This window comes from Trachurus trachurus (assembly GCF_905171665.1).
Source record: "Trachurus trachurus genome assembly, chromosome: 17".
Taxonomy (NCBI): Eukaryota; Metazoa; Chordata; class Actinopteri; order Carangiformes; family Carangidae; genus Trachurus; species Trachurus trachurus.
This window is the reverse complement of record NC_139900.1, coordinates 16,212,305-16,240,017: the sequence shown is the minus strand read 5'-3', so window position 1 is coordinate 16,240,017 and position 27,713 is coordinate 16,212,305. Positions and strand designations below refer to the sequence as shown.

At 42.7% G+C, this 27,713-nt stretch overlaps 1 protein-coding gene across 1 annotated transcript; it reads right to left on the bottom strand.

Moving 5' to 3' along the window:
• Positions 1-6,876: 6,876 nt before the first annotated feature.
• LOC311000564 (paired box protein Pax-3-like) lies at positions 6,877-27,508 on the bottom strand (the record flags this gene model as incomplete). The annotated part of the gene is made up of 10 exons (XM_083991303.1): positions 6,877-7,213; positions 9,934-10,081; positions 11,227-11,509; positions 14,997-15,217; positions 15,396-15,558; positions 16,158-16,357; positions 25,462-25,605; positions 25,935-26,064; positions 26,557-26,792; positions 27,424-27,508. The coding sequence occupies 10 exons, from the start codon at positions 27,506-27,508 to the stop codon at positions 6,877-6,879; spliced, it is 1,947 nt and encodes a 648-aa protein (XP_083847429.1).
• Between the last annotated feature and the right edge of the window lie 205 nt (positions 27,509-27,713).

The following is a 27,713-nucleotide window of genomic DNA, read 5'->3' as shown; positions in this document are numbered from 1 at the left end:
CCAGATGACACACAGGTGTTTTAAATTAGATCATTAAAGACATCTATGCTTGTGTTCCAACTAATACACACTGCATAATCTGCAATGCCGTGTGTCATAACACCAGGAACATGTAGGCCTAGTGGTCACCAGCAGACTGAAGCAAATCTTGATTTTCCAACAACACATTATAGGACCACCAGCTCAAATAAAGGTTTATACCAGATCCTTCTCCAGCAGCTGCACTGTGGCAGTCAAACACATAGGCCTACACTACAATGTAGCCTACCTGAAATGAATTCTGGTAAGCATATACCTAGGTTCTGTTAAAACACATCAACAAATGCCGAAAACATGCATATTTTTGAAAAACTGTAAATAAAGCCCATACAGTGCAGTAGCACAACAGTATCAAAAAAGCAAGAAAACAATTAACGTCCACAACAACTGTAGCCTACTACAACCTCACACACAACGATGTCAACTCAGACAGAAAGCCAATGCCACTTGGAGGGAAAAGAAACCAGCTAGCAAAAGAGAGAGAGAGGAGAATAAACATTATTTATTTAACTCACGTTTTTCGACGTGGAGGCCCATTCTCCTGTCAGTCATGTTGTTTCATGGAGGTGAAGAGTTCATGTCATCCAGCTGCACTTGTTCCTGCTGTGGTCAGTTTGTTTGTCTCTGAACTCCTCGTGTCTCTGATCCATCTTCGGTGCCCTCGCCCCTCGGCTGATGTTAGCTATCAGTTTAACAAGCAAGCTAACTCCTCCATTTAGCATCAATAATGTTTACGACCTGTTCTTTACTGAGGCCGTACTAATTCTTCGACCGAAAATGCGTTCATTGTTCGGTGGTAGATTTGTTTTAGTTTTTAGTTTTGTTTTGTTTTTTGACTGGACTGTTTCTGACTGACACAGGTGGACGGGTCGACCAGTTGCTGTAGTTTGTCCTGTGATGGTTGCCCTTTAAAACCAGTTGGCAAGAAACAACACTTACTTGGGCCTGTATTCTTCTTATTCCAGGATTCCGGCAGGCTGTAGGCTATCCAACGTAATGCTGTAGGCCTATGTCGCCATATTGGCCGACTTTTCAAATTGTTTAGCCACTTTCTTCTTTTCTTTTTGCACCTGCACTGAACGCCTTCGACAAATGTGGCGTCGACGTTTTGGACTGATCCGAGTTCCGCACGTGCGAGAGGTCAGACTGCACGGTGGCGTGACGTCAGTGAGTCTCCAACTTTATCATCCATCATTCATATCATTCATTAGATAGGCTACAGCCGAAATCACAGCATAGTCGTTTTTCCTCAACTTTACGTGTATGGTGATTTTTTTTTTTCGTGTAATTGGCTATTGAGAGTGAGGAGGAGTCACGTGCCTATGGTCGGCCATGATGGAAGGAGACGCTATCGGTTGCCAGGGGCAACACATCAGAACATCACAGAGACGCGACTAAATTCTAGCTCTTTTTTGCGCCAACAGATCAACAAATTACTAGAAAGAATAAGGAGAAAGTAAATCACTGGAGCAGTTTTTAACACAGCAGTGATTTCCGGCATTGTAAAACAGTAAATTACGGAGTAGACGATTTTGTTTTGCCCATAGACTAGTAAGGCTTTTGCCACCGGAATCCTTCCATCATGGCGGAGAAGGGGGGCGGGGCTCTGACATGGATGTATTAGGGCTCTGAGCTGTGACGACAACTCCTCACTCTCATGCCTACTTGGTCAGCCATGTAAACTTCTAGCTGTACTTTTAGGATGCTGGTAGCCAAGAATTCACGTCATGTTGTAGGCCTAGTGTAGCCTACTAGGCTACTGTTGTCCCCTAAAGCAGGGGTTCTAGTCTCACTCTGGGACCCACATTTTCCCATGGTCATTAAGTCGCGACCCATTTTTATAGAATTCAATCCAAGATTTTTTTTAAAGCCTTTAAAAACTCATTTTGCTCTTTATTGAGCAAAGTGCATTTCAGGGCACATGAATGAAACTGAGGAGGACCATGACAACTATGTAGCCTACGGAAGTGAATAAAAAATAGACAAAAAACAAAATAGAGACCAACAAAATGATATATTTGACTTCTAATGCATCTCTGCAAGCATATTCCCAAAAGTTAATAAATATCAAATTGCATAAAATAAAGACCCACAAAACAAGGTATTTTCACTGCATTCAGGCCACATTAATAAGAAACTGATATCTTTGAATTCAGAGCAAATGGAGCAAATAATAAGAAACTGAGGAGGACCATTACAACTGCATGTGTTCACGTGTCTTGTGTGCCTTTCAAAATAAGTTATTTTTCATATATATGTCCAACATCAGATTTGCATTAAATATTATTTAATTTTTTGACCAGCTGTCCGCGACCCATTTTTGGGTCCCAACCCACCAGTTGAGAACCACTGCCCTAAAGTTGCTTACGTGCTCTTCTTACAGTGGTAGGTCACATAGATAGGACAAATGCTGCAAGTCCACCCATTGATGAAGACTGGAAACAAAGTAGAGTTTGTTCTCTCAGTTTACCACATTCCATCAATTATGCAGAGCTTCTGAGAAATAAAACTGAAAACAGGTGGTCAGATATGCTGAATCAAACAAGCTTTTACTAATTTCCCTAAGCCTGCTACTAATTTGATATTGTCTCATTTTTGTGCTTGTTACATTTGTCCTACTGATTATTGAATAGCAAATCGCAACTTTGGTGTCACCCGCTGGTCCGTCTTTTTCATCAGATTTGCATTAAATATTATTTAATTTTTTGACCAGCTGTCCGCGACCCATTTTTGGGTCCCAACCCACCAGTTGAGAACCACTGCCCTAAAGTTGCTTACGTGCTCTTCTTACAGTGGTAGGTCACATGACAAATGCTGCAAGTCCACCCATTGATGAAGACTGGAAACAAAGTAGAGTTTGTTCTCTCAGTTTACCACATTCCATCAATTATGCATTAACTAGAGCTTCTGAGAAATAAAACTGAAAACAGGTGGTCAGATATGCTGAATCAAACAAGCTTTTACTAATTTCCCTAAGCCTGCTACTAATTTGATATTGTCTCATTTTTGTGCTTGTTACATTTGTCCTACTGATTATTGAATAGCAAATCGCAACTTTGCGGCATGCTTTGTTTGTGTGAAGACTCATGTTTCCAATTCTAATGTCTACCCAAATGGCCCCACTGTCTACAAAGGATTTTTTTTTTTTTTTTTTTTTAAAGCCTTAGACGGAAATGTTGAAGATACTTCAGCACACACATGGAGGATTTTTACACTGAACTGAATTCTTCAGTTAAGTCTCTGTGGTCTGGATTGGAATCTCAGGTAAATACTCTCCTACCTATCCAAAGCCTGTTGATGTTAATCATTACTTAGCCTACTGTAAGAGCAGAACAGGAACTAAATTGGCACAGGAAGAAAAGAAGAAAAAATAACCATGTACAATACTGTATTATTTTTTGCAGGGGATAGGATCTGTAAGGTAGTGCTGGTCCCACTTCATCCAAAGTCATGGACTGGTTTGTACCACACTTTTTACTCTTGGTTTGCAGCTTCCCTACAGTGGTGAGTAAAACTACTTTTAATAGAGGTCATAGCAATATCTGAAAATGCTGAGGAATGATCCTTTGCAGTCTGAACACTGTACCTTCGGCAATTCAGATCAATTTTAAGATGAAGATGAAGCATCACTACCTTCTTTAAATGTTGCTTCCATATCAGTCTCCTACTATTACTCTGGGTAACAATTTCTGTTCTTCTTTTTTTCCAAACAAACAGCAGTGCTCAATACCAAACAAACAGGTAATGTCATCACAAGCAGCAACTGCTTCCTTAACACCATCCATAGGAGCCACATGAGTCATACTGGCAAGCTCATCCTAGATTATCTGGCTAAGTTTTATTTTATCTGGGATAAGAGAGAACCACTTCCCTTATTAGAAATATTTGACTCCTACTTTATTAAAAAAAAATGAATTATAAAAAATAATTACTGTTTAATATCTAACAATACTCGTGTGTGCCCCAGGCTGTGCAGATCCTCCATTGTTGTGTTGCTCTGGGCTAAACAGCAGCTGTTACAGGGGGTGTTATTGTGATGAAGCATGTGTTGCACTCAGGGACTGCTGTCCTGACTACAATTTCACATGTACACAACGTAAGTGAAGGGTAACACAAGAGATCAAAGGTACATGAATGGTTAAAAGGGAATTGCTGCACTGAACAAACGTTCCTTTCAACTGCAGCGTCCACTACTGCACTGCCAAATGGACTCACAACAAACAGCAGTGCTAGATCTACACCAGGAGATGGCAGTACAGCCACAGCATCCTCAGCCTCTGATACTACAGCAACAGGCGTCACAGAAACACCAAGAGATGATAGCATGACTTCAGTGTTCACAGTCTCCACAGGTTTGTAATCTAAGCTAAAAGAAAAAAATCACATCTAATCTCTCTGCTTAAAAAATGTTCCCTTTTTTTTGTAACACTTACAATAAGGGTCCCTTAATTAATGTTATTTAGAACATTGTTAAGCATCAATTAACTGTTTACAGATATATTAACAATCATTATTAGGTATTACTTATGATTAGGAAACACATTAATTAATGTAGCCTATTAGTAAGCAGTTAATTAATGTTTACTATACACAAAGTTAGTTAATACATTTAAAAGTTGAATAATGTAATTAGTTATCATTATGTATGCATTACTCAGCATTAATTAACACATTAGTTTATGTAATAATGCTTAATAATGTACTAACTAACCTTAATTAAGGGACCCTTATTGTAAAGTGTTACCTTTTTTTTTTTTTTGCAAATGCATGTTAATGATGGTGTTTTGTACTTGTTGCAGGAACCACATTGCAGGAAACCAGAACGAGCTTGGATACAAGTAGGGTCACATATTTACCAGCAGATGGAACCATATCCACAGTTTCAGACCCCAGACCTTCCATCAGCACAGATGGAGGCAGGTTACAGCCAGTGGCATGTTTGACTATAATTCAATGATCTAGTCAACAGTGGACATTTTTCATTTTCACTGTCTTCATGTCTTAACAGCGATTGTTCACCTGAAAGTCTTAGTTTTAACTCACAAGGAGAAAAATGAAGATGAGATTGTAGAGGCTTTGTTCAGTGTAAGTATAATCTTCATCAAACCTTGAAGTGTCACAAAATCAATAGTTGCATAATTTCCATGTGTCTTCAATGTTGTATTTGCGATTTCTCTCTGTTCTCTCAGTTTGTACCTGAGGCCCAAGCCCTTCTCCAGCAGAGCTGTGATGGTTGCACCCTGAAGATCAGATACATCAAACCCACCTAAAACAAACAAACAAGCAAAACTCTACCAATGAAACAGAGATTGAAATTCAGAATTATTTCCCATTTCAAACCATAGGATTTAAAAAAAAATCAACAACAAAATGTCTGTATGTGTTTGTAGGACAGGCTGCTCCAAACGGAATGAATGCTGTGTTGTTAAGGTAGGATCTGTGACCCCAGCACTTCAAGGGAGGAGGATGAGACAAAAATTTAATTATGAGTAGAAGAAGAGGAAACAGGTCCACATGGCCTCAGGCACCGGCATAACCTCCAGGAGCGGATAGTTCAAATTAGACCAGCATTGTCAGTCAGTCTATGGTCCACACCCACCTTTGACCCTGGAGATTTAATTGCGCAAAAAAAAAAAAAAAAAACCTTTATAGTAAAAGACTGCATTTCTTATTTACGTTCTTTCTGCGCGTACTGTGCGTCTAAATAGGCTACGTGATGATCCGAGACGTGGCTCGCCTAGCGCACTGTAGGCTACCTGCCCAGCTGCCAGCCTGCTAATCTGAAACGTCCTCCCCAGAAAATGTAACTTTAGCGATGTGTGGTGCAAATCAGAAGCGTGTGTTCCCTGTAAGCTCCTCTCCACGATCCCGCTGCGCAATTGAAGTTAATTCTACAGAGTGAGTCTCGGGTTCACGTTTCGCCACAGCTTTGTAAACGTAGATCATACGGGGTCACCGAGAGGTTGGAGCGGCCCTTGTAGCTCTGTACCGTGGACTCTCCAAAAAAGATCAGTTACAATGTAAAGGCAAAGGAATGTCGCTATTGCACGGAGCTTTGGCTCTAATTAGAGCCAATTGGGGAGTGGGATGTCATTTTATTTTATTCAGAAACATTGTTTGTGTGCATATACTTTTTTTATTTTTTTTTTCCTGTAGCAGATCCTTTGGCTACTGTTGAAAGTGCTACTTGATGCTGCAGTGTAAATTTAAATTTCTGCAGGCAAAAGACTGAAATGACAAAATTTAATGTATATATTCACTTTCATATAAACAGTTCATCCATAACATGATATTAAAGTAAATAGTCTCATCTTTAATTCCCTAGAATCCTTATCGAATTTCCTCAGTATGTTAGCTGAATTTACAGAATTAAAGCCAGTGTCAGGTCAGTAGGCTACTCACTTTCTCTCCCTCTCTCTCCCACACACACACACACAGTGTCCATATATTGTCCACACGGCCAATCTGTTGAGGTATTCCTGGTTCCCTGTGGTGTGTGCATGTCGAAGGCCCCGGTGTTATTGATCCTGATTGGGCCTCACAGGAGGAGATTCCGGCCTGCCATTGACCCACAGTTCTCCATGTTTCCACCCTTCTCTCAGATCATCAGAGGCAGCTGTCTCCTCCTGCCGGCCGGCCGGTCGGTCTGCTCGCGTGAGATTTCTGATTGTCAGATGGAAAAGGGGGGGAGGAGAAATGAACTTACTACAGGTTTTGCAAAATCACTAACAGGTCTTGCCTGAGTAGGCCGCACTGACGTTTTTCTGGCTTGGTGACTGTCAAAACATCCCCCCATGCGTTCATACTCTCCCTCCTTCTCCTGAGAAAGCCTGTGGCTCACAGAATGCTCTCCTCTTCAAAGTAAAAGTTCTCTGCCATGCAGCCTGTGTTGAATTTTTGCGTTGACGACTGCCCAGTGCTTATGAACTCCTCGTAGGGGTCTTTTTTCTCCTCGTCCTTGCCTAAGCATCTGAAAAGTGTCGTAGCGAGGATGGCGTAGAAGCACATGACAAATAGGATGTAGAAGTAAGCATTGTCATAGGTCTCCCTGGTGCTGGAGACGGCGGTTACAGGACTGGTGCTAGAAAGAGGGCTCGCTGTGCTGTTGAACTCAGTCACGTTGATTTGGTGCCCATTGATGTCGATACCGGTGTCCTCCAGAATCTGCTGGCATCTGGAGAGTAGAGAGAACAGGATGGTCCGGTTCATGGGTTTCATATCAAAATGGAGAAACACCAAACAAAAACAGATAAAATAAAATGGGTCCAGAGTCACTGAGAGGACTACAGATGGAAAGTGTGAGAGGCAGGCGCTCGCCACCCACTTTGGGAATGGCACGCTGTGAGTCATCCACCCACTCTTCAAGGGACTTGATAAGGTGGTATTTCAGAGATAAAGCCCACTGCCATTCAGCCTATTGGGTGCAGCCAAAATATCATGAAAGCACAACTATGAGCTCCTTTGAAGAATGATTTCTACAGACTTGTTGGTCATTTTGATCAGAAATGAATCTGAATCAGTCGATGCTCCATTCTCCCAGGACATTCTGGCTTTTTAAAGTATTTTCCGAACCTCCCTTTTGAATCTTTTTCCTATCTGAAACTCTTTTTTTTCCAGCCGTCCTCTTTGTGCTTTCTTCCTTCACTTTCAATTTAGGGGCTTGGAAGCTGCAGAGACGGTTGGATTGTTGTCAGCTCCGGTCAAGTAGTCTACTCATTTCAAAGAGTGTTGGGGTCAGAGGTTAAGTTGTCTCCAGTGTGTTGGTGCTTGACTGACACTCCACTCCAAAGCAACCTCTTTGGCTTTTTCACTCATTGTGTCTTACAAGTTGAGCACTTGTAAAAAAAAAAAAAAAAAAAAGAGAAGTTTGTTGAAAGCAAAGAAAATAGTGTAATGTGATCCTGTCTTGATCTTATCATGTTGGACACAAACTGAGCACAGACATGCAAACAAATGTGCGAACACACAGATACACGCAAACATAAAATATAGTACAAACACACTAATTCACAAAAATAAACACATTCAGTGTATCTGCATTGGTACTCACATTTACACTTTACATTGATGCCATGAATGACATGGACAGCTGTATACCTGATCCCTAAACCTCCACAAGAGAAGGGGGAAAAAATGACAGGGAGTGATAAAAATGCACTGCTGATATCTGTAACCTTTGAGGAGTCTGCCAACTGGGTGAACAGTGTTTTCATTTCTGTTTGCCAGTGAGAGCCAAAACCCCTCTGAACCCTGCACAACCCATGTCGGTGACTGATGTCCCAGTGTGTCTGTGGGCCGCTGTGCTTATATAATTTACAGCAGCTCTGCTTTAGTCATCAAGGGGGTGTGAAGGAGCCCCCAGGGAGCAGGAATTTGTCCAAAAGGAGTGTTTATGAAAGGGGATATATTTATGATTTAGTGCTCCAACAGTGGGCATGAGGTGCACAGATCGCAAAGAGAAGGTATATCGCCACTGTGCTGATGTTGGAAGTGGGAAAGAAAGAAAGAAATGAAAGAAAGAAAGAAAGAAAGAAAGAAAGAAAGAAAGAAAGAAAGAGACTCATATGGCATATGGCCAAAAATCAAAAAGAAGGCCTTATATTCTGTAAACTGTTTAAATTTTCTTTTTTATTTAGTCAATTTCCATTTCTGTTTTTCACTTTGCTTTTCTGTATTTTTTTTTTTTTTTTGAAAGATAAATGCTGTAGACCTACTGTAATTTCTTTAGTATTTTGTGGCTTTAAGTGTGCCAAATTTCAGTGAATTTCTGAAATAACAAACTGAGAACATGACTTCATGAAAAGAGATGACAAATCAGCCACTTGGTGTATTTTCATATAGTTTATTATAAATAGTAAATAGTGCTGTACTGTACACAAAACTTCTTACAACAAAATCATTTCACGCTGATGTAAATGGAAATTATACAAAAAGGAAAAAACATGAATAATGAACATTGTGTAAGACTTAAGCACTTAAGAGCACTTATACAAGACGTAAAGAGGAGATACAAAACTTCAATGACACTAAATAAATAAGAAATGGAACTAATGTTTGCAAGTTCCTGATGAAAACTAAATCAACACATGCAAAAAAAAAAATTAACTGTCAAACTGAATGAAGTATTCACTGGCAGAGAATTTTTTTGGCTTCATGACATCACAACTACATTTGCTATTGTTCATCTCTTGATGATTTCCCCTGATTGGTCAATGCACGCAACCCAAAGTGAATGACATTGAAAAGAGAGAGCATGTTTTTGAGGATATACTCAGGGACATTTGAGCCGTATTCATTTACATTACATGAGGTATGAATGTATTGCACTTTCTTTTGGTTGCAGTGGTTTCGCTGTGACTCCATGTGGCCTCGATTCTTGCCTTCCTGGTGGTTTTCCCCTGGTGTAGACACATTTGTTTAAACTCCAATGTCTTTTACAAGAATCGGGTGGCTGTACACTTATTATCAGCACCCTAAGACATTGTGATGAAGAGATCCTCACGGGAACGTTGTAGATATGCGCAACATGTTATCGCTATCCGGCCTTTTCGATACCCATCAGCCATGAGAATCCACCCCTCCCCTATCAACTTGGCCTCAAGTTGGGGCTTAAAAAAGTCCATCTCAACTTGCATCCCTGCCACTTATTACAATAATCAAATACAGAATCTTGAATGTATTTACTCCCCTCTCCCCCCACCCTTTTTCTTTTCCTCTTCACGGACAACGAACCATAGTTGGTCCTTGGAGCATGACGCACAAGCACAAGCGAGTGCCAGGTAACAGGAGAGGCCGAGCCTTTGGTCCCAATTATTCCAGTCAACCCCCTCCATCGCCGTCACTACACCTCCATCTGAAGTAGTTCCCTCTCTTGCTGAAGGAGAACACCTCAACCCCTTCACCCTCCCAGCCTCTCTCTTGCTGTTCTTGGGGCCTGGAAGGTTTGTCAGAGGTAGAGGTTGTGGGTGGGTGGGGGGCGATGACTGGCCGGGGGAAGCCCATTGCTCAGGCCATGTTGGGGGCTTCATATAATGAAAGGCACCTGAGGAGAACAAGAAGAGACAGAGGGAGGGTTAAAAAGATTCATTTTGCATAGTATTCAGTTAGAAGTGCTTAAATCCTCTGATGGTTTACAGAGCAAATTGTGTGAATTTGGAAGTTAAATAAGATGTTGGCAAGAGGGAGGGAATGGGTAACAGCAGGTGGGAATGGAAGCTGGGGCTCTAGGTTAAATAATACAAAAATAAAAGGTGAAGAGTTTCAATCTTTGCATTTAATGTGGTTGGCAAGACTAGCCTTAGCCACAGACTGAGCCTGAGCCTGGATCTCTGCTCGGCTCTGCTCCACTGATCAATAGCAACTCTAAATCTGACCTCCAGTGGTACACATGGTTCTAATCCTGGTCTGCCAAGGGCCATAATCGCCCCCTGTTAAAGAGCCCCTTACCCTGCCTTTACACACACACACACACACACACACACACACACACACACACACACACACACACACACACACACATATATGTCTACGCTTACAAATACACATCGACACACGCATTTCACGAAACCCCCCAAAAGCTACATGTGGGTCTCTCTCAGGACCGGCTAAATTAATGGCATCAAGATGTTGCCACTGATGGGCCAGTCAACATGTGGTAGTGTACCTCAGATCAGCCCCAACAACACGCCGGCCCGACCAGTACACTCCCCTCCCTCCTGTCAAACACGCTTTGGGAAGTGGCTCCTTTCATTTGGGGCGGCTATCTTTGTTGCATGGGTCATTACATGGCTAAGTGAGGGTTTGATGGGCAAGCTCATCATACGGGGTCATGAAAGGACAGTGAGTGAAAATGTGTGTGTTGGGATAAGACCCGGACATGCCATTACATCAGCCCACGTGGATAGTCCAGTGATGGTAATGTAAACTGAGGTAACCGGGCCACTAGCGCTCCTTAACATACATGTAATTTCAGCACAGCGCTGGGTGATTTGAGAAGCTCGCTCATCAGAGAGGTCTGTGCAATTAACATGGGCTGTGAGTCAGAAAATCTAAACTAAGCAGCTCAACCGGAGCAGGGGTTACAGAAGGACATAACCGCTAATCAATTATATATAATTTACGATCAAATCTTGAAAATAAAGTCCTTAAAAACCTCTAAATCTTTGACAGATCTCCACGAAAACAAACTGCGTATTTCCAAACGTACCTTGCTCTGACTGTACTGTCCATACTGGTAGGATGGGTGGTGGTCCATGGCGTAGGCTGGGGAGGTGTAGGAAGGTGGGCAGTACGACTGGGTGCTGGGCAGGGTGGGCATGCTGGCCAGGCCTGGAAGAGCCTCCAGGCGTTGCGAACCGTGACAGCTGGCGGCCATGCCCCCGTTGGGCTCCAGGCCTCCAGTCAGTGGGGAGAGGGCAAAGTCACTCTGGGACTGATGTGGCACTCCACCTGGGTTCAAAAGGCCCATCACCTGAGGGAAGAAATGGAGACAAAATGGGCGATTAGAACTGATATATTGAATTGACTAGCTGTATTTATTTATTAATAGCATTGAATATCAAAATAATAATAAATAAAATAAAATGTATAAAATACACCAAAAAGTAAATTTTATAATGAAAAATAAAAAGGCAATTTATTCTTTTTTTTCACATCAGTGTTTCCTTTCCACTCAGGTGGGCTGGAGTGGAAGCCTCTCTCCTTGTTCATTGTCAGAAATACATTATTACTGGCTTCCCTCACACATGTGGTTTCTCTTTACTATGCTTGAGTGACTAGTGAGCAGACGGTGGCTAAAGAGATCAATCCTTTGCCCTCCCAGTGGTTTCTATTAAACTTCTCCTGTCATATTTTTGGATGTAGATTAAAGACGATAATTTTTTCTTTTCTTTTAATTTTATTTTTCCTGGGAATGACACTTGATGATTTTCTTACAACTGGAATAGATACAAAAGAAGTAAATAATCTAAGTCTGACTTTGGCTGCTCTTAATATTGGAATAAGGAATTTTCTTTCTTTTTTTTCATGAAAAACTTCATTTCTGAGAATGTGATGTGTTTGAAGCAGACCTTCCACACATTTTTATGTGTCCACCAACATTTTGATCTCTTCAAAGCAATACACTTTCTCTCACTGTCTCTTTCTCTGTCTCCCCCTCTCTTACTTTCTTTTGTTCCTCTTAAATCACAAATCACCATGTCCTTGTGAGGCCAAGGTAAAGAGGCCAAAGGGTACGTGGGAATGAGGGGTAGGGTGTGTTTGTGTATGTGTCTGAGAGCTACGTCTCCTATGTGTGGAATTGTGTATATAACAGTAGGTGTGTGTGTGTGTGTGTGGGGTAAGCATTTTTTGCTCTGATGTCAGGGGTGTAAGGGTATCGGTGATACATCGTGAACAGCTGCACATAAGTTTGCGTGAGAGGCAAAGTCATGAAAATGTCTAAAAAAAATGAAGTTAAGGAGAGTTACAGTCCACGTAGGAGAAAACACAACTGAAGCCAAACACCAAACCAAATACACTCAAAACAACAATATAACCTGGAGGGAAAAAAAGTCAACTGAAAAAAGAAAAAAAGAAAAACACACACAAAAGCAAACAATAAGTAACGCAGAGTGATGCGAAAACAAGACTTTCCCAACTGACAGCCAGCTGGCATACACACGCATGTTCACATTCTGATGTGTCTTTAATGTGTGTAATTTACAGCTGGTGTGTCAGGGTGATCTGACCCCACACATCTGACGAACACAGAGATGTAGCCTGCCACTAAATCATTATTTCTCTCACTGCAGGGAATGCACACACATGTTCCTCCACACAGAGTCTATCATAATAATATATTATATAAATTCAGTGACAAATAAATCTGCACAAAGGCCTCAGAGGGGAAAAGCATTATTCATTAAATCATCGAATTTATCAACTTATTGTTTGTGAATAGCAGTTTTCTAGTGGCTTCATACAAACATTTTCTGCTGTTTCGTCACACATTCTGTGTTTCCATGTGTCTCAGGGTTTGTATCTCCAGCTACAAGCTCCTACGTACAAGCATTTTCTGTCTGCAACTGAAACAGCAGCAGTTTCCGATGGTGTGTCTGTTTTGAGGTTGTTCCGGGGATTAGGTCTCAGGGGGGTGCAAATCCCGGCCGCTCGCTTCCTTGGTGAGAAAGGATTCCTTTGGTATGCACCAGATCAGCAGTGAGACGCCAAGGACCCTGCACCACAGGGAAACCACTGGCCTGACTGCCGTTTTAAAAAGCACAGCGAACCGCTCAGACAAGAATATCACCTATCTAAAGTAAACCTCATCCATATCAAAACTGCACGGTGCTCTAATTTGACCATATCTGGCGTTAAATGAATCCCCAGATCTCCTGATTGGACACAGAACAGTAGATACAGCGGAGTGGCTTTTATAGACAAATTTAGAGTTCAGCTGACCAGGTAATTCTAGTGAGGATTCGATACAAAATAGACCAAACTGTTTCCATTTGAGATAACCAAAGCTGTAAAGTTTTCTAAGAGCAAAGAGGTCTTCGTGTATTAACTATCAATGTCATAGGATTTAATCAATTCTCATTTCCTCTCACTTATTAAGTTAAAATCAGGAAATTAATTCTATCCTCGTCTGAAATAGAGAAAACTGTATCGCAATATACATTCAAACAGCTGCAATGAATATATGAATTAAAACAAATTAGCCAACAAAGTGAGTCATTTGCATAAATTACACACTTTGTTACAAGAGGATAGATTACTTCATTCCAATCAATTAAGACACTGGAACGTTCTGTGATTGCAATTCCAGACTGAGAAAACATTCCAGGCACGCCGTCCCTATGCAAGATGAGATGTCCATTCTGTATGAGGCCGCCCGACTAAGGTTAATGCTGAAACCATCCATGAGGCCACAGCACCTTTGGCCTCTTTATTGGAGTTTAAGTCACTCGGCGACCCTGTGCTTGTGTGAACCACAGCCGTGCACTCAGTTACAGGATGGCAGCTACCAGCAGGTTTGCATCCAGTTATGCCTTGACAGAGCGATTAACTTAAGTACAAATTACGAGTGCGGCGCAGTTGGCGAAGATTAAAACCATCAACCACTGATGGTCGCAGCTCACCGAATGCCGTCTCTCGCCATCTTTCTATACTTTTATCCAGTGGAAATAAAAACCTAACACCCAAACAAAAATGTTTTAAAGTAAATATAGCGAGTTGTTGAGGAGCAAAAAAACAAATTGTAGTCAGTCACTGGAGCTCATATATCAAAGCAGTCAATTATACCTTCAGCCACAATGATGCCACCCTCCACTTTCTGACCATGCACCCTGGCAGCCACAACAAAGCTCTTCTCTTTTTTCAATATATATACATCCTCAGGCATTCACAAAGTAACAAACCTGCCTGAGGCAGTTTTTTATCTGTGCCTGACAGGAGTCTGAGATTCTCTCTCATGGGAATTAGTACCCAGCATGCATTGCATGTGGGCCGGCCACCCTTTGTGGCGGTTAAAAGCTCGTTTTACGCCTGTTAGTCCATCTTCTAGGCTGGTAGGGAGCCACTGATGGACACTGATGACTGTGTAATCGACCATAATTGTCTTTTCAGTTTTGATTTGTGTCATCATCCGACATCCATACATCCCTCCTCATGTTTGGTCCTTTCAGCTTCCCCAAAGACTGACGTTTGCCACATTTCAAATTCATCAAACAACCCATCAGAATAAACAAAAATGAAAAGCTACCGTGTTTTCTGGCGTAACAAGATTTCATCAATGTCACTGCAATGACACTTCCTAGGTCACACAGAGGAGAGAGTACGTTTGTGTCCATATGGTGCATTTCACAACCACCATGGAGAACCACGGGCCTCCGACTTCCAGGTATGATGTGTGTTGTGTGCGTGGGTGTCTGCGGTCCTTGTTTCTACATGTATATCTGTAGGATGGAAAGACGTACCTGTGGTGAGAGGCTGTTGCTGATGGCGGGATTGACAGTGTTGGAGTGTGCTGTTGGAGTAACGAAGCTCTCCGAGTATCCTGAGAAACCGTGGCGTCCTGAGGACAGGCAATAAGCAGAGCTTCCATCCTGAGACCCTGCAGATGAGCTGAGTCCACTCTGGTGCACAGAGGTGGGGGGCAGCGGCTGTGGCCTGTGGACAGTGCTGGGCTGCTCGGACGCTGTGGAGAATCAGACATTTCTACTTAACGCCACATGTTGCTATATGCACACAAACATGAATGCTGCCACTGTGAGACAATTTCAGACTTTTTGCAGTTATCAATCTGACGACATATGATGGAATTCTGATGTTTTAAAGCATAAAAAGCACATGTGACTGTGTTCAGTTGGACCCACCTTGGCATATGGTAGGAGGGTATGGACTGTCGGACAGTTGGTAAGACTGCAGGCCTGACATAGCTGACGGAGGGAAACCACCCGGGATGAGGTGGTTGAAAGCCATCAGCTGATTGGCTCCGGCTTGCTTCCTCCACCGGGCTCTTCTGTTGCTGAACCACACCTGCAAGAAGAACAGAGACAAGGGCGTTTATTATTTTATTTATCCGCCAACCCAGTAGAATGATGTTACTCCTATAATGCTTATCTGTATTTGGCTGTGAGCTCGGTGCATGTGAATGTATACGTGTGTGTATGTGTGTGAGGCCCCTTGGACCTATTACAGGGAGCTGAACTGATAGAGATCTTAACATCTGGAGCATGCAGTGAAACCACAGACATTACATCTTTGTGTGCTACTACAAGTCACTGGGTTCAGATAACGCCAGAGGGCTGTTTCAGCTGTTAAAGCCCATATTAGCACACTATCTAAATCATCTATTTTAAGACCTTTTTGCAGAGTCTGACAAAAATAAAAAGCCGTCTTCGTACACAGTGGGTGCAGTGTATCTGTGTTTGTGTCCGTATGTGCGGTGAGGAGGAGGGGGAGGCGTCAGGCATGGGGTTGGGGGTTGCTGAGGAGAGGAGGGTAGGGCGGGGGGGCATGTCTTATGGCTGTAAGGAATGTATGGCAACAGTCCCAGGCAATTTAACGCCCACATGACACACATCTATGACAGGCCGGCGCACTGCTGCGGTGCGGGACAAGCATCTGTGTCTAACCTGAACTCGAGCCTCTGTCAGTTTGGCACGTTGAGCCAGCTCCTCCCGTGTGTAGATGTCGGGGTAGTGTGTGCGTTCGAAGGCCCTCTCCAGCTCCTCCAGCTGCTCCGCCGTGAAGGTGGTCCGACTACGACGCTGCTTCCTCTTCAGAGGCAGGCCCGGCTCCGAGTCCACGTCGGAGCCCTCATCTGAGGGACTGGCTGAAATTGCAAAAAAAAAAACAGAGAGAGACTGTTACTTCAGCATTCAGAACAGCAAAACAGTTTACATATTACTCTGCGCCGCAATAGCCAACACTGAGAGGATAGATTATGCTGAGTTCAACACATGGTACTGAGCCACCTTAGATTGTGTCCTTATGCTCCCTTAAACTCCTCAGTGGTTCCTAAGGGGATCAAAAGCCAGAAGCTGCTTGAACATGGATTAAAGAGGGCTAGATCCCTCTGGGGCATCTATTTCCCTGGGACACTGTGTCTCTCCCAGTCTTAGCCATGCTGTGCACTATGCCAATAGGGGCCTATAGTGAAGAGTAGGCGGCCTTTTGCAGGTGCTTCTTAATCTGTTTGTTCAGTTGAGGGTAGAAGAGAGCGACTGGGTAACTGGGAGACAGCCATTGGGATCTAATTCAGCAGAAGAAGGAAATCAATGAAAGCTTGAGACTTGAAACAGAGGACTATTGCTGCATTTCAGGGGGAGGTTACCCATCTATTAAATAATGATTAGGCTCCACAAACTAGCGTGACAGCCTGCTATTGTCCGCCATTACATGTATGCCATCCCCCCATCTCTTTCTCAGTCATACACACACACACACTCACAAACATGCATCTGCTGCGTCTGGGCTGTGGGCTTTCACTCAATAAAAGTAGTCTATGACAATGTGTCAAACACAGATGGACACAAGACAGAAAGAGTTGGAATCCACTCCCAAATCCACCCCAGAGGGACCTCTTAGACCTCAAGTGGAGGGTTCACTGCACCTTTTCCACACTTTATCGTCTATGCGGCAAACACCTAAGCTGAGGGAGAAGAAATTAGGCAGCCAAAAGCGAGAGAGACAGGTGTAAGCAACAGAAAAGGCTACAGCAGAGGACAGAGGCTTGTCTGTTTCCCCCAGACTGCTCATTCTCCTTTTTGCCCTCCAGATTTAAAGCTTTAATTAAAAAGTGCCAAGTCAGACATGGAGGGGGGTAGCAGGGATCTCCCCTTGCCTCTGGAGCCTCTGGAGCCAAGCAGGAAATGTTTGTGCCGGTTGCCAGTGTGTGTTTGACCAGGCATTACACACGGATTTGGTTCCTGGGAATGCTGCAGCGCTCCGGACCGCCGACATACAAGGTTCTGATGCTGAGAAGACCTCTTTATTACAGTTGAACTAAGGGTGCCACGCTGGCATAAAGGCTCAAAAGGGATTGGCTGGATGCTTAAATACTACTGGAACGTGCACTATGAGTTTGGGATGTGGTTTGTTTAGGTAAGGATGTGGCCCGAGACCAGTAGGAGCAAATGTTATAATACAACAGGCATAAAAAGAGGGCCACACAGCATGAAAAATCAAACTTGATATTTTTCCTATAAACACGTTACTAATATTGTTTGGATTAGTACGTGCAACTTGTATTCACTAGTAACATATGCAACACTACAGGACGAGACTTGGAGAAACAGCAAGCTACGTAACTTGTGGTGTCATTACCATTTTAATGACCAAGGAACAGAGGAAGAAAGAAAAAGACAGAACCAATGACGGAGCAGAAACGAAAAGATTCTTGAGGGAGGGAAGGAGAGAGCTCATAAAACTTCTCAGAGGAGAAAGCTCCTCATTGGCACTGTAGCTCATGTTAACTGCAGAGTGGGGGTGGATCTCTCCTCCTTTGCCCCCTTTATTTCTGTCTTTCCCTCCCTTTTCCCCTCCCTGTTTTTATTATTAGTAACTACAGAGAAAACACTCCATCACTCCGTCACAGACTCTCCCTTAATGGCAAATGACAGTGTTGCTTTTGTCATCCTCTGGCTTGCGTTTTCTCTTTTGCGCTCTTCCTCTCTCACTCTCTGTTGTTTTTTTTTTGTTTTGTTTTTTTTTCAAGAAATGATGTGGCCAAGCCTTTGTATCTTAGCAGGGAAAAGCCTGTGGCAGGGCTCTATTGGACCGATTACCACGCTCCATCTGTAGGAGCCATCAGGGACGCCCGGGCCCGCATTCAGGGGCCTGTCACCTGCCCAGCAGGGGAGAGGAGGGGGGGGATCTGTAGGGTGAGAAGGGGGCTGTAGGGCCAGGGGATGAGTGGGGGAATGAAGGGTAGGGGGAGGGAGAATGGGGGGGGGGGGCACAAAGGGGTCCAAGAGAAGGGCTACTCTGGGGCTGTGTAGGGGCACAGCAGGGGAGCACCCCCTCATCCCCTCCCCTCCATGGCCTGAGGGGCACAAAGTTGGGGGGGATGGGGGAGTTGGAGGGTTGATGTGGAGAGGAGATGGGAGGCTGAAGGCACCTGAAGAAGATGCTGGGGAACGGGTGTGGGGTGCCACGCTAAGGAGAATCGGGGGGTGAGGGGTGGGGGGGGGAGGGGGGGAGTGCTGGTCATTCTTAAAAAGTGAGACCTGTCCCTTCCATCTCATGCACTCACTTCTCCTCTCTGTGTCTCTGTGCTCACCCGTCGCCGCGGCCGCATCTTTTTGACGTTTTCAAAACGAGGCCCTTAGCGCTGCTGCGGATCAGTGGAAGAAGAAGGCTTGTTCCCACACATTCCCCCATAACAAACGGCAGAAGAGGATACTAAACACACAAAGGGAGGCCTCGACCTCCTTACTTAAACACCCAAATCAAATTTTACGCTGCAGCTAAAGCACTAGGGAGCTGAAACTAGTCCATAGCCGCTCACAGTTTGGCCGTGGCTCTGACAAGAATCTTAATAGAAAGATAGATTATTATCCCTCAAGCGGAAATTGGGGCTGCTGCAGAATTACCCATAAAACAGAAATTTGAAAACAAAGTAAGCCATAGGTTAATAAACTAATAACAAGCTCGTTTTGATAGCGGGATGGATAGTGGAACATTTATTTAACATACTGGAGAATTCAACAAGTGAATTCAACAGGTTCCCTTCACTGTACATAGGCGTATAAATATATTCAACAAGTGCATTTACAGCAGGTGTGTATGTGGCTGCACATAAACAGTCTACGCACTCAAGGAGAAACAGGTAGGGCTGCGGACCCGCCACTCAACGTAAACTGAACCATTTATCGATCAAGAGAGAAGACTGACAGGCAGGGAAGATAAACTCCAGAAGGTCACAGATGTGAACTTGGGGAACGTCCAGTTCCATTAGCTTCACCTGCAGCAGCAGCAGCAGAGCCTCAAACAGGCCAAAAAAACCTAGCGAGGATTCCAACTGCACGAATAAAGACTGCTCTTGTTTACTGCACAGACTACATTGGCCAGGAATTGCCTTGCCAAGCATTCAGCACCCCTCCCCTCTCCACCGCTCAAGAGACGTTAATATGAGGAGACATGCACAGGCGCACACATTCATGTATGTGTACACGTGTGCAGAGAAATTCACACAGGTAACTTAAAATAGCATTTTAAAAAATGAACAAGGCAGGAAAAGTGGCAAAGTGTTATCTTACAATCAAAATTGTTTTAAAGTACATGGATGTTGAAAAAGAAACAAAAGGGAAGGGAGAGGGATGAAGAGACACAGTGAGAAAGAGAAAGTGAAGTGGAGCATATGGGGCAATTTATAGTCTTGTCCTAGTAGGGGCTGGCTAGCCCTTCATCCAGGGGCTGTTAATAGAGAAGGTAATTGAGCTGGTGACATGTGTTTGCAACACAAAACAAAGGGCAGAAGAGACAAATGAACTAGTTATTTGCCCAGGGAAGTAGATCTGGCCCTTTCAGGCCACGGAGCATAGTGTGAGTGGGCCACTGAATAAAATAGTGGCATGCCACATAGAGCCAGAGCGAGCAGATGCACTGGAGGAAAAGAATAGTTAACTGACAGCTTATGGGCTCAGCTGGGGTTAACAGTTAAGGGAAAAAATGGGAGTGAGTGGGCTGCTCACTTGACTTGCTAAAAAGCCCCCAGGAACCCGCAGCTGCCTGGGAAAGGAGGGAGGGTGGGGGTCAGATAGAGAGAAAAGAGAGAGGAGAGAGGGAGATGATGATGTGCTGGACAGAACAGGAAAAAAAGGAGTGAATAAGCGCAGGAGGTTGGCATTTAACGGACAAAGAACTAGCTGCCGATATGACGCTGAAAGATGTATCTCTGTCTAATATTGGTGAAGTGACAAAAAGCCACAAATGGCCCTGCACTGGCTATTATGTGTGCCCAGTGTGTGGTGGTTATTATTTAGTTCCACTGTGGTGCAGTTAGGTGACAGTTTCACGGTGGCATTTCCACCCTCAGGGCAGGGACAAAGCAACTGCATGGAACCCACGCGGGGCCGCAGCAACAGGCCAGTCTGCCCGCACGTTCCAGTTAAAGAAATACTAACCAGCAGCACAGACTCACCTCAGCCCGGCCCTTACAAGCAGACAGACAAACAAGCCAATCAGATCTGATTCAGAAGAACGAGCAAAACGCTTTTTCAAACAACAGCAAAAACCCTCTGGACGTCTGTAAAAATGAAAGTTCAGGCCTAATCCACAGCGGCTGCTTCGGTGAGAGCGTCCTGATGTTAAGGAGTCTGTCAACTCGCGTCTTTTCTCAAACATTATCATAACCTCCTTTTCCTGGGGCCTGATAGTTTTAACAGTCAAGTGACCCTAGGTTAGCCCCTGACCTTTTCACAGCTACTGCACAACGCTGCTGCCGTGAGGCCGGCCTCACTGCTGACCCCCTCCCAACAAAACTTCACAGACACTCAGCAGAGAGAGAAACCATCATCACATTCTTTGCTCCCTATGTTTCTTTTTTTAGTTTAGTTTTTTTTGAAACATTGATTTTTCCTGTATTTCTTTTGTTTAACACACATTTTCAACTATTGCTGGATTAATGCTTGTGTTTAGTCAAATGTAGGAAATAAACAGAATACTTTTGCACACATAAAAAAATTACATCCTAAACTTCTGTTTTTGTTTTTTTTAAAGAGGATTTCTTTGTTCAAAGAAGGAAAAGAGACATTAATCAAAACAGCAACAGAGTTCTGCTGGCGTGTCCATAATGTGCAATGTGCTGGATGAAACAGCTCCACAAAAACTGAGGCTAAACAAAGTTAAGTGATTGACAACGCTGTCTGGCTTTACTCAATTAACTATCCCATTGTGCTCCTCTTTGCAGAGTCCCCTCGCCCCCGACCCTTTTCTCTTCTCACTCCTTTATCCTCCCCATCACAGAGTTTTGCTTGGCTAATACTTCCAAGGAAATAGAGAGCTCTTTTTCTACTGGGGCTCCTCTCCTTGACCTTCTATTGCTCACTGCTTCTCTTTCAGTCACTTCACAGTGTCTCTGGGGTTAGTGGGGAGAATGTGGAGAGTACATCAGCGCAGAGGGGCCGGCTCAGGGCAGGACCTCAGCCCATTACTTCAAAGTTGGCCTGCATTCATTAATTGTCCTTTGAATTAATATTGGAGGATCACAATGTGGGTGCCAACAGAGAAAGAGGCTTTAATGAAGCATAGAGTCTGCATTCAGTTGCAGATCAGCTAGTGTGGATTTTTTCTTTCTTTTTTTTTTTTTAAGAAAGAGGGAGTCTTGAGAGTCATGCCAACACAGAACGCAAGTATTTATATTTGAGAAGCAGGAGACAAATGGATCTATCTATCTATCTATCTATCTATCTATCTATCTATCTATCTATCTATCTATCTATCTATCTATCTATCTATCTATCTATCTATCTATCTATCTATCTATCTATCTTAAGGGCAGAAACATATTGTGTATTCTGCTTTGTTTTCCCTCGCAGTCCACTGGGCTAAACTAGCATTATAAACACTATTAATGCAGGAAAACACAGCGTGAGGCCCAAATATAAATTTCTTTCATTATCCCAGCCCCTGAGAGGAAAATGGAAATGTGGCTGTAACAGACATTCCTCTGGTTGCATTGAGGCCTTCTGTCTCCTGCGACCAGAGCAGAGACGTTTTCCTCTAACCCTCCAATTTTTTACTTATTCACCGTGGAAATGCAGGGACCCCTAACAAACACACGAGTTCAGGAAAAAGCAGTGTCTCTCTCTATGTAGTGTGTGTTTACAGTTACAGTGGGTTATTTGCCATGCTCTAACCGTGCTCGTTGTGTGTTAGAGAGAGCTATCTGTTTATGTTCTTAGATAGAGTCTCATGAGAGCAAAAGTTATGAAACTTTCAAATTGGATTAGATAGCTCAGATGTGGCAGCTACAAAATGGTCAATGTATAATAAATGTACGTTTTGGCTGCTTTAAAATCTGGTACGTGCCTAATGAAAAAAAAAAGTCCAAATATGATCTTTCTGCTCTCCTTACGCTCTAAATACCCTCTTTCTAAATCCATATAAAGTCACAGGGAGCCACTCACCCAGTTTATTTACACAAACAAAGTCCTACTCAGCTCCTCTGACAAAAGCAGCTAAATCTTTCATGTTTTGTCAGCACTTGATTCCTCCTGTCCCTCTGGCTATTTGCCTGCCTGTGGACAATAGAAGCAGGAGAATGGCAGCAGATTGTTGGAATGCACCTCAATGAAACCAATTATTACATGTTGACTGCGTTCACCATGGCAGATTTGAAAGAACTGGGCTCATTCAATTTGGCACCGCAGGATTCCCTTTAAAGAAAAGTTATCCCTTTGACTGTTTGTATTTCTGAGCTTTTCTTTTTCTTCCTCTCTTTCCCTTTCACCCCCACTGCCATAAATTGATCCTGCAAGAGTGGCTACTCCTCTTTCATGACTTTGGTTACTTTAATTAGTTAAATGAGGCTAAAGTGCTAACAGTAATAAATAGAGGAAAGGATGCTATCAATTAATTCAGTCTAACTCATGGCAAAAACAAATTCTTGGCACCATCAGATTTATTTTGGGTTCTGTTAAAAATTATATACCACACCACAAGATGGACACACGCTGCTTTATGAACAAATGTGATAAATGGCACAAGCAGTTCTTCAAACATATCTCAAGCTGCAGCACTGCTACGTGTGTTGTTTAAATTCAGTCCACATAACTCGACAGTTAAAGGAGATGTAAACAACCCAGCATCAGATTCATCCCAGCAAACATCCTTTTTTTTTTTTTTTTCTCCCCCCACAATGTCCCAGCCGCTTGCTAATGCCATGCAGACCTGGGGCTGCCCAGTATACTTTATCCCACAAACCTTAGCAGTCCTTTTCCCAGACAAATAAATCTAAATGAGTCAGCTTTGATCTTAGCACTTAAGGAAAGCCAACAATAGTGGTAGAGGAGAAAGGGGCAGAGAGCAACAGGCCTCTCTCCACCGCAACAATAGCCTCTGCAAACACCTACTTAATCAATATTTGGCCAGAAGACACTCTCCCAGTCCCCAAACCACCCTTTTCACATTCTAATGAAGTGCTATAAAAGAGAAAAACAACAACTACTTCCACAAAGAGACACAAGAATGAAATAGTGCTCTTCTGTATATCAATAGGAGGAAAGTGTCTCTGAGCTGTTTGCATGTAGGATGTCACCTATTTGATGTGAAATAGCTAATATCATTTGTTTTCTTTCAAAAATCAAAACACAACAAAACATAATTAATACAATCCTAAAAGTGTTGACTAAAAACAAAAATGTATCTTGAAACTAAAAATATTTTTAAAATGTGCAACTCAAAGTCATTTAACAATCAAGTGTGTAGGCCTACCCTCATTTATTGATAGTCATGTTATTTCCAATTTTGATCGTCTTCTCTGCGCTAAAATTATTCATTTATTTATTTATTTAGTGCAGAAATTAGTTTTTCGAAGTTAGGGAAGTCAACAGTGTCTGATCAGTATTGGGGATGTGTCTCGCCTGGGAGAGGGAGATGGAAGTGCCCACAGATATTGCATGAATGTGTGCGCCCTAGGCGGAAAGGAAAGGGGCGGACTTTGTCTGAGATGAAAGTGGAGAGGAATAAAAGGTTTGGATTTAATCTAGTGGAGAGAAGGCTTTCCCTGCGCTCACTGGCTGAAGGCGTCATGCTCGCTGCGCAAAGACTGTGACAAAAGCTCCGTGCGCAAAAGTAACGGCACCGTTCAATTTGATTACGCAAAGGGCCTGATGTGAATTTAACACATTTGTAGGCAAAAAAAAAGAAAAATCACGAGGTTCCATAGCAGCAGCCAGATGTGTTAACTCGATGTTTATTTTATTTCTCTGTAGGCCTAAAGTTTTCACCTCGTAAAAACCGAACAGCAGACTGAAATCCAAACAAAACCACAAGTATGAAAAATACCAAATAAACCTGTGCGTCGTGAAGCGATAGCGCCAGAACTACCGCCATCTCCAAGAGGACTTTTCATCAATAATTAACTCTAGACGGCACTGTCTCCAACAGCAACCTTTCTACTTTCTGCGGCAACACTCTTCAGTCCCCAGTTGGGTCGTAAATCAACAGGTGTTTGAATAAAGTCTGAGCAGTTTCTTCTCCTATGTGTTTTTTTTCTGAATACAAACTGTAAAAAAAAAAAAAAAAAAAAAAAAAAAAGTGGGGAAAGCCTCCAGATTGGCACTTTTTTGAGCATTCTATAAACCAGGTCGCACTGGGCCTATTGGTGTCCCTGAATAATTCATCGCTCATTGCGGGTTCATAATGTCTTCTCCCGGCCTTTTGTCAGCGCACTTTTTTCTCCCTTTCTTTCCCTATTTTGAAAGGCCCTGGCGTCTTTTTGTACACCACTGAGCCGCTCACTGGAGTTTGGCTTTTGTGCGCGTCAAACTAAGGTGTGAGTCTCAATGGACTCTCCCTGCTTTGTCCCCTGAAGTTCATCCTCAAGTGTCCGATTAAGTGTAAAAAAAAAAAAAAGTTTCTCAGGCTTGGAAGTTAGACAAATGTTTGATTATCCACTTAAATGTTTTTTTTTCTTTACATTTGTTAAATCTGAGAAGCTTTAGCACCTGTAAACACCTGACGCCTGAATGTATTTAATTATGAACTGGTTAACCAAATCACTCCTCTATTATTAATATGATATTAATATTTCATCAGCGCAGATATATTTATAGTTGTGTTTTAGTATTATTAAAAAAGTTTTTCATGGAGTATACACACCTGACAAGTGCAGACAACAGAACTAAAACCTCCCTCCACAACAAACCCAGAAATAAAACATCCAATTCACGTCATCACACAGCGAAGTCATATCATAAATGATGCACTTACATCTGTCTCCCAGAATGCCATCGATGCTGTGTTTTGTCCGTGGCTCGCTTTCCTCCATCTCCCTCTTCACCACGTCATCATCATCTTCATCATCCTCACCAGCTCCGCCGAACTTCGAGCGCATGATGCGACTGATGGCGCTCACTGAGGCAAACAGAAAATTCATAGGTACATTTTAAATATTCTAAATACATTTTACAATGTTTAAAATATAATTCAAAAACTCAATCCTATTATGTCCAAGCAAGCATGTCCAAAAATAAGAGAAAGCATTTTCATTGTGTCTATTTTTTCTAAATTTAGGCTCTCTCTCCTTTTTTTTGTTTAATTAATTAGGCCTGTTTATATGGTAATGATGATTTTTATTTTTTTATGAGCCAATCATTTTCATACCCTTCTTGGTGGTCACACTTTTCAAACTTTTTATTTATTTATTTTTTATATATATATACAATATATATATTTATACCAACCTGAGGGGACGTTGTTCCTATCGCAGACCCCATCTTTCAGTAACTTGTCCCTGATTTCCCAGCTGAACATGCTCGGGTTTTCTGTCTTGTACTCTTCGATTTTCTTGTCCACCTCTGGAGTAGCGGTTTGCTGGGTAGAGGAAGAAAAGGAATTCACTCGTCAGTTTCTACAGTATAATATTTCATTTGGCTACACAGAAAAGCTGAATCATGTGCTGTAGTTTTCAGATTTCAAGTGGCTCTGCGAATGCAACACACTCGTTCAAAAAAAGTTATGAGGCCACAGAGAGCCTGTAAAGTCCATCCCCATCAACGTTTGTTAACCACTACATTTTTATATGTCATAAAGGCTTTTCCATGACCTACGTGAAATTCTGTTTAATTTTTATGATCGATCACAAGATGATAGATTAATTGTCCTGAATATTTCATAGCCAAACAGAAGAGGTTACAGCTTTTTCAGTGGAGTCTCCCACCACTTATTGCGCGTGTTGCCGGACAGGGATTTTTATATGAACTTAACTGTACTCTGAAAATACTGCTCATGTGTAAAACTAACTTTATCTTTTATTATCTTTCACATTAAAGACACTATTTATCACCAAAACAATCTCTGTCTTACCTTGGGCTTGCTGCCTCCGATGGCCCCCGGTCGGATGGAGCCTGTCTCCTGGTACCGGCAGAGGATTTTTGAGACGCAGCCGTGGGACACCCGCAGCTGACGGGAGATGACACACGGCCGGATACCGTGATGGGCCATCTCCACGATTTTATGACGGATGTGGTTGGGAAGAGGTCTGCCGTTTATGAAGACACCACCGAGCTGGTTGACCCGACCCTGTCCTAACGGAGTGGAGACTGCACCAGCAATGCAGGGACACGTCGGTTAGTGGAAGAACTTGTTTTTGTTTTAGGCCGAGGCCATTATGGTTTTAGCAAATTAACAGCTGAACTTTTCAAGTGCGATCAAATATGAAAGAATCACAATCTTTGTAAAATGCAATGGAACAATCTTATTATTAACAGTTATTATAATTGCAAATTTAAAAAGCATTTGAACCTTCCTGTGATAAACTAGAACATGTCTGTGCAGGTGTGAAAAGAACAACCTCCTGCAGGACAAAAATTACCAGCAAATTAAAATTAAGTCGCCTAAACAAGAATTAAAAAAAAAATGTAACACGTAGTCTATTACAACACAAATAAAAGCCACATTATAGCCTAGGCTACATATAAAAACATCAGTCTCAATATAGGCTATAGAATTAAATGTGAACAGCACGTCGTGTTGACACTGGAAATACATGGACTCAACTCTGCAGCTTTTATCCATAAAGTGACAATTAGCCTAAAACTTATTTTCTAATAATAATCAGTCGTAACAATATTTTTTTTATTAGAGTTTGACAACTTTACTGAAGTTTCCTAAAAGTTGGATTTATTTTTTCCTGGGCTAAGTGTGAGGCAGCAACTGGTGGCGGAGTCTTACCCTCCAGAGAGTATCCGCCCCGCGGGTAGTTCTGGTGCGGAGTTGGTCTCATCATTCTCGGTAAACCTCCGGCCAGCGCTGTCATGATTCCTGACTTTCTGTCAGGTGACACGGTAAACGAAGCTGCCGCCGCTGCGAGTCGCTTTTAATCCAACGAAAACAAAACACTTTTTTTTTTCTTATAGTCGCTACTTCGCCCTTCTCTAACAGACGACGCAACAGAGCCTCCGTTTTCCTCGAGTGAACAGGTTGAGAAGAAAAGTGAATCCCAGCTGACTCGTATCCGCTGC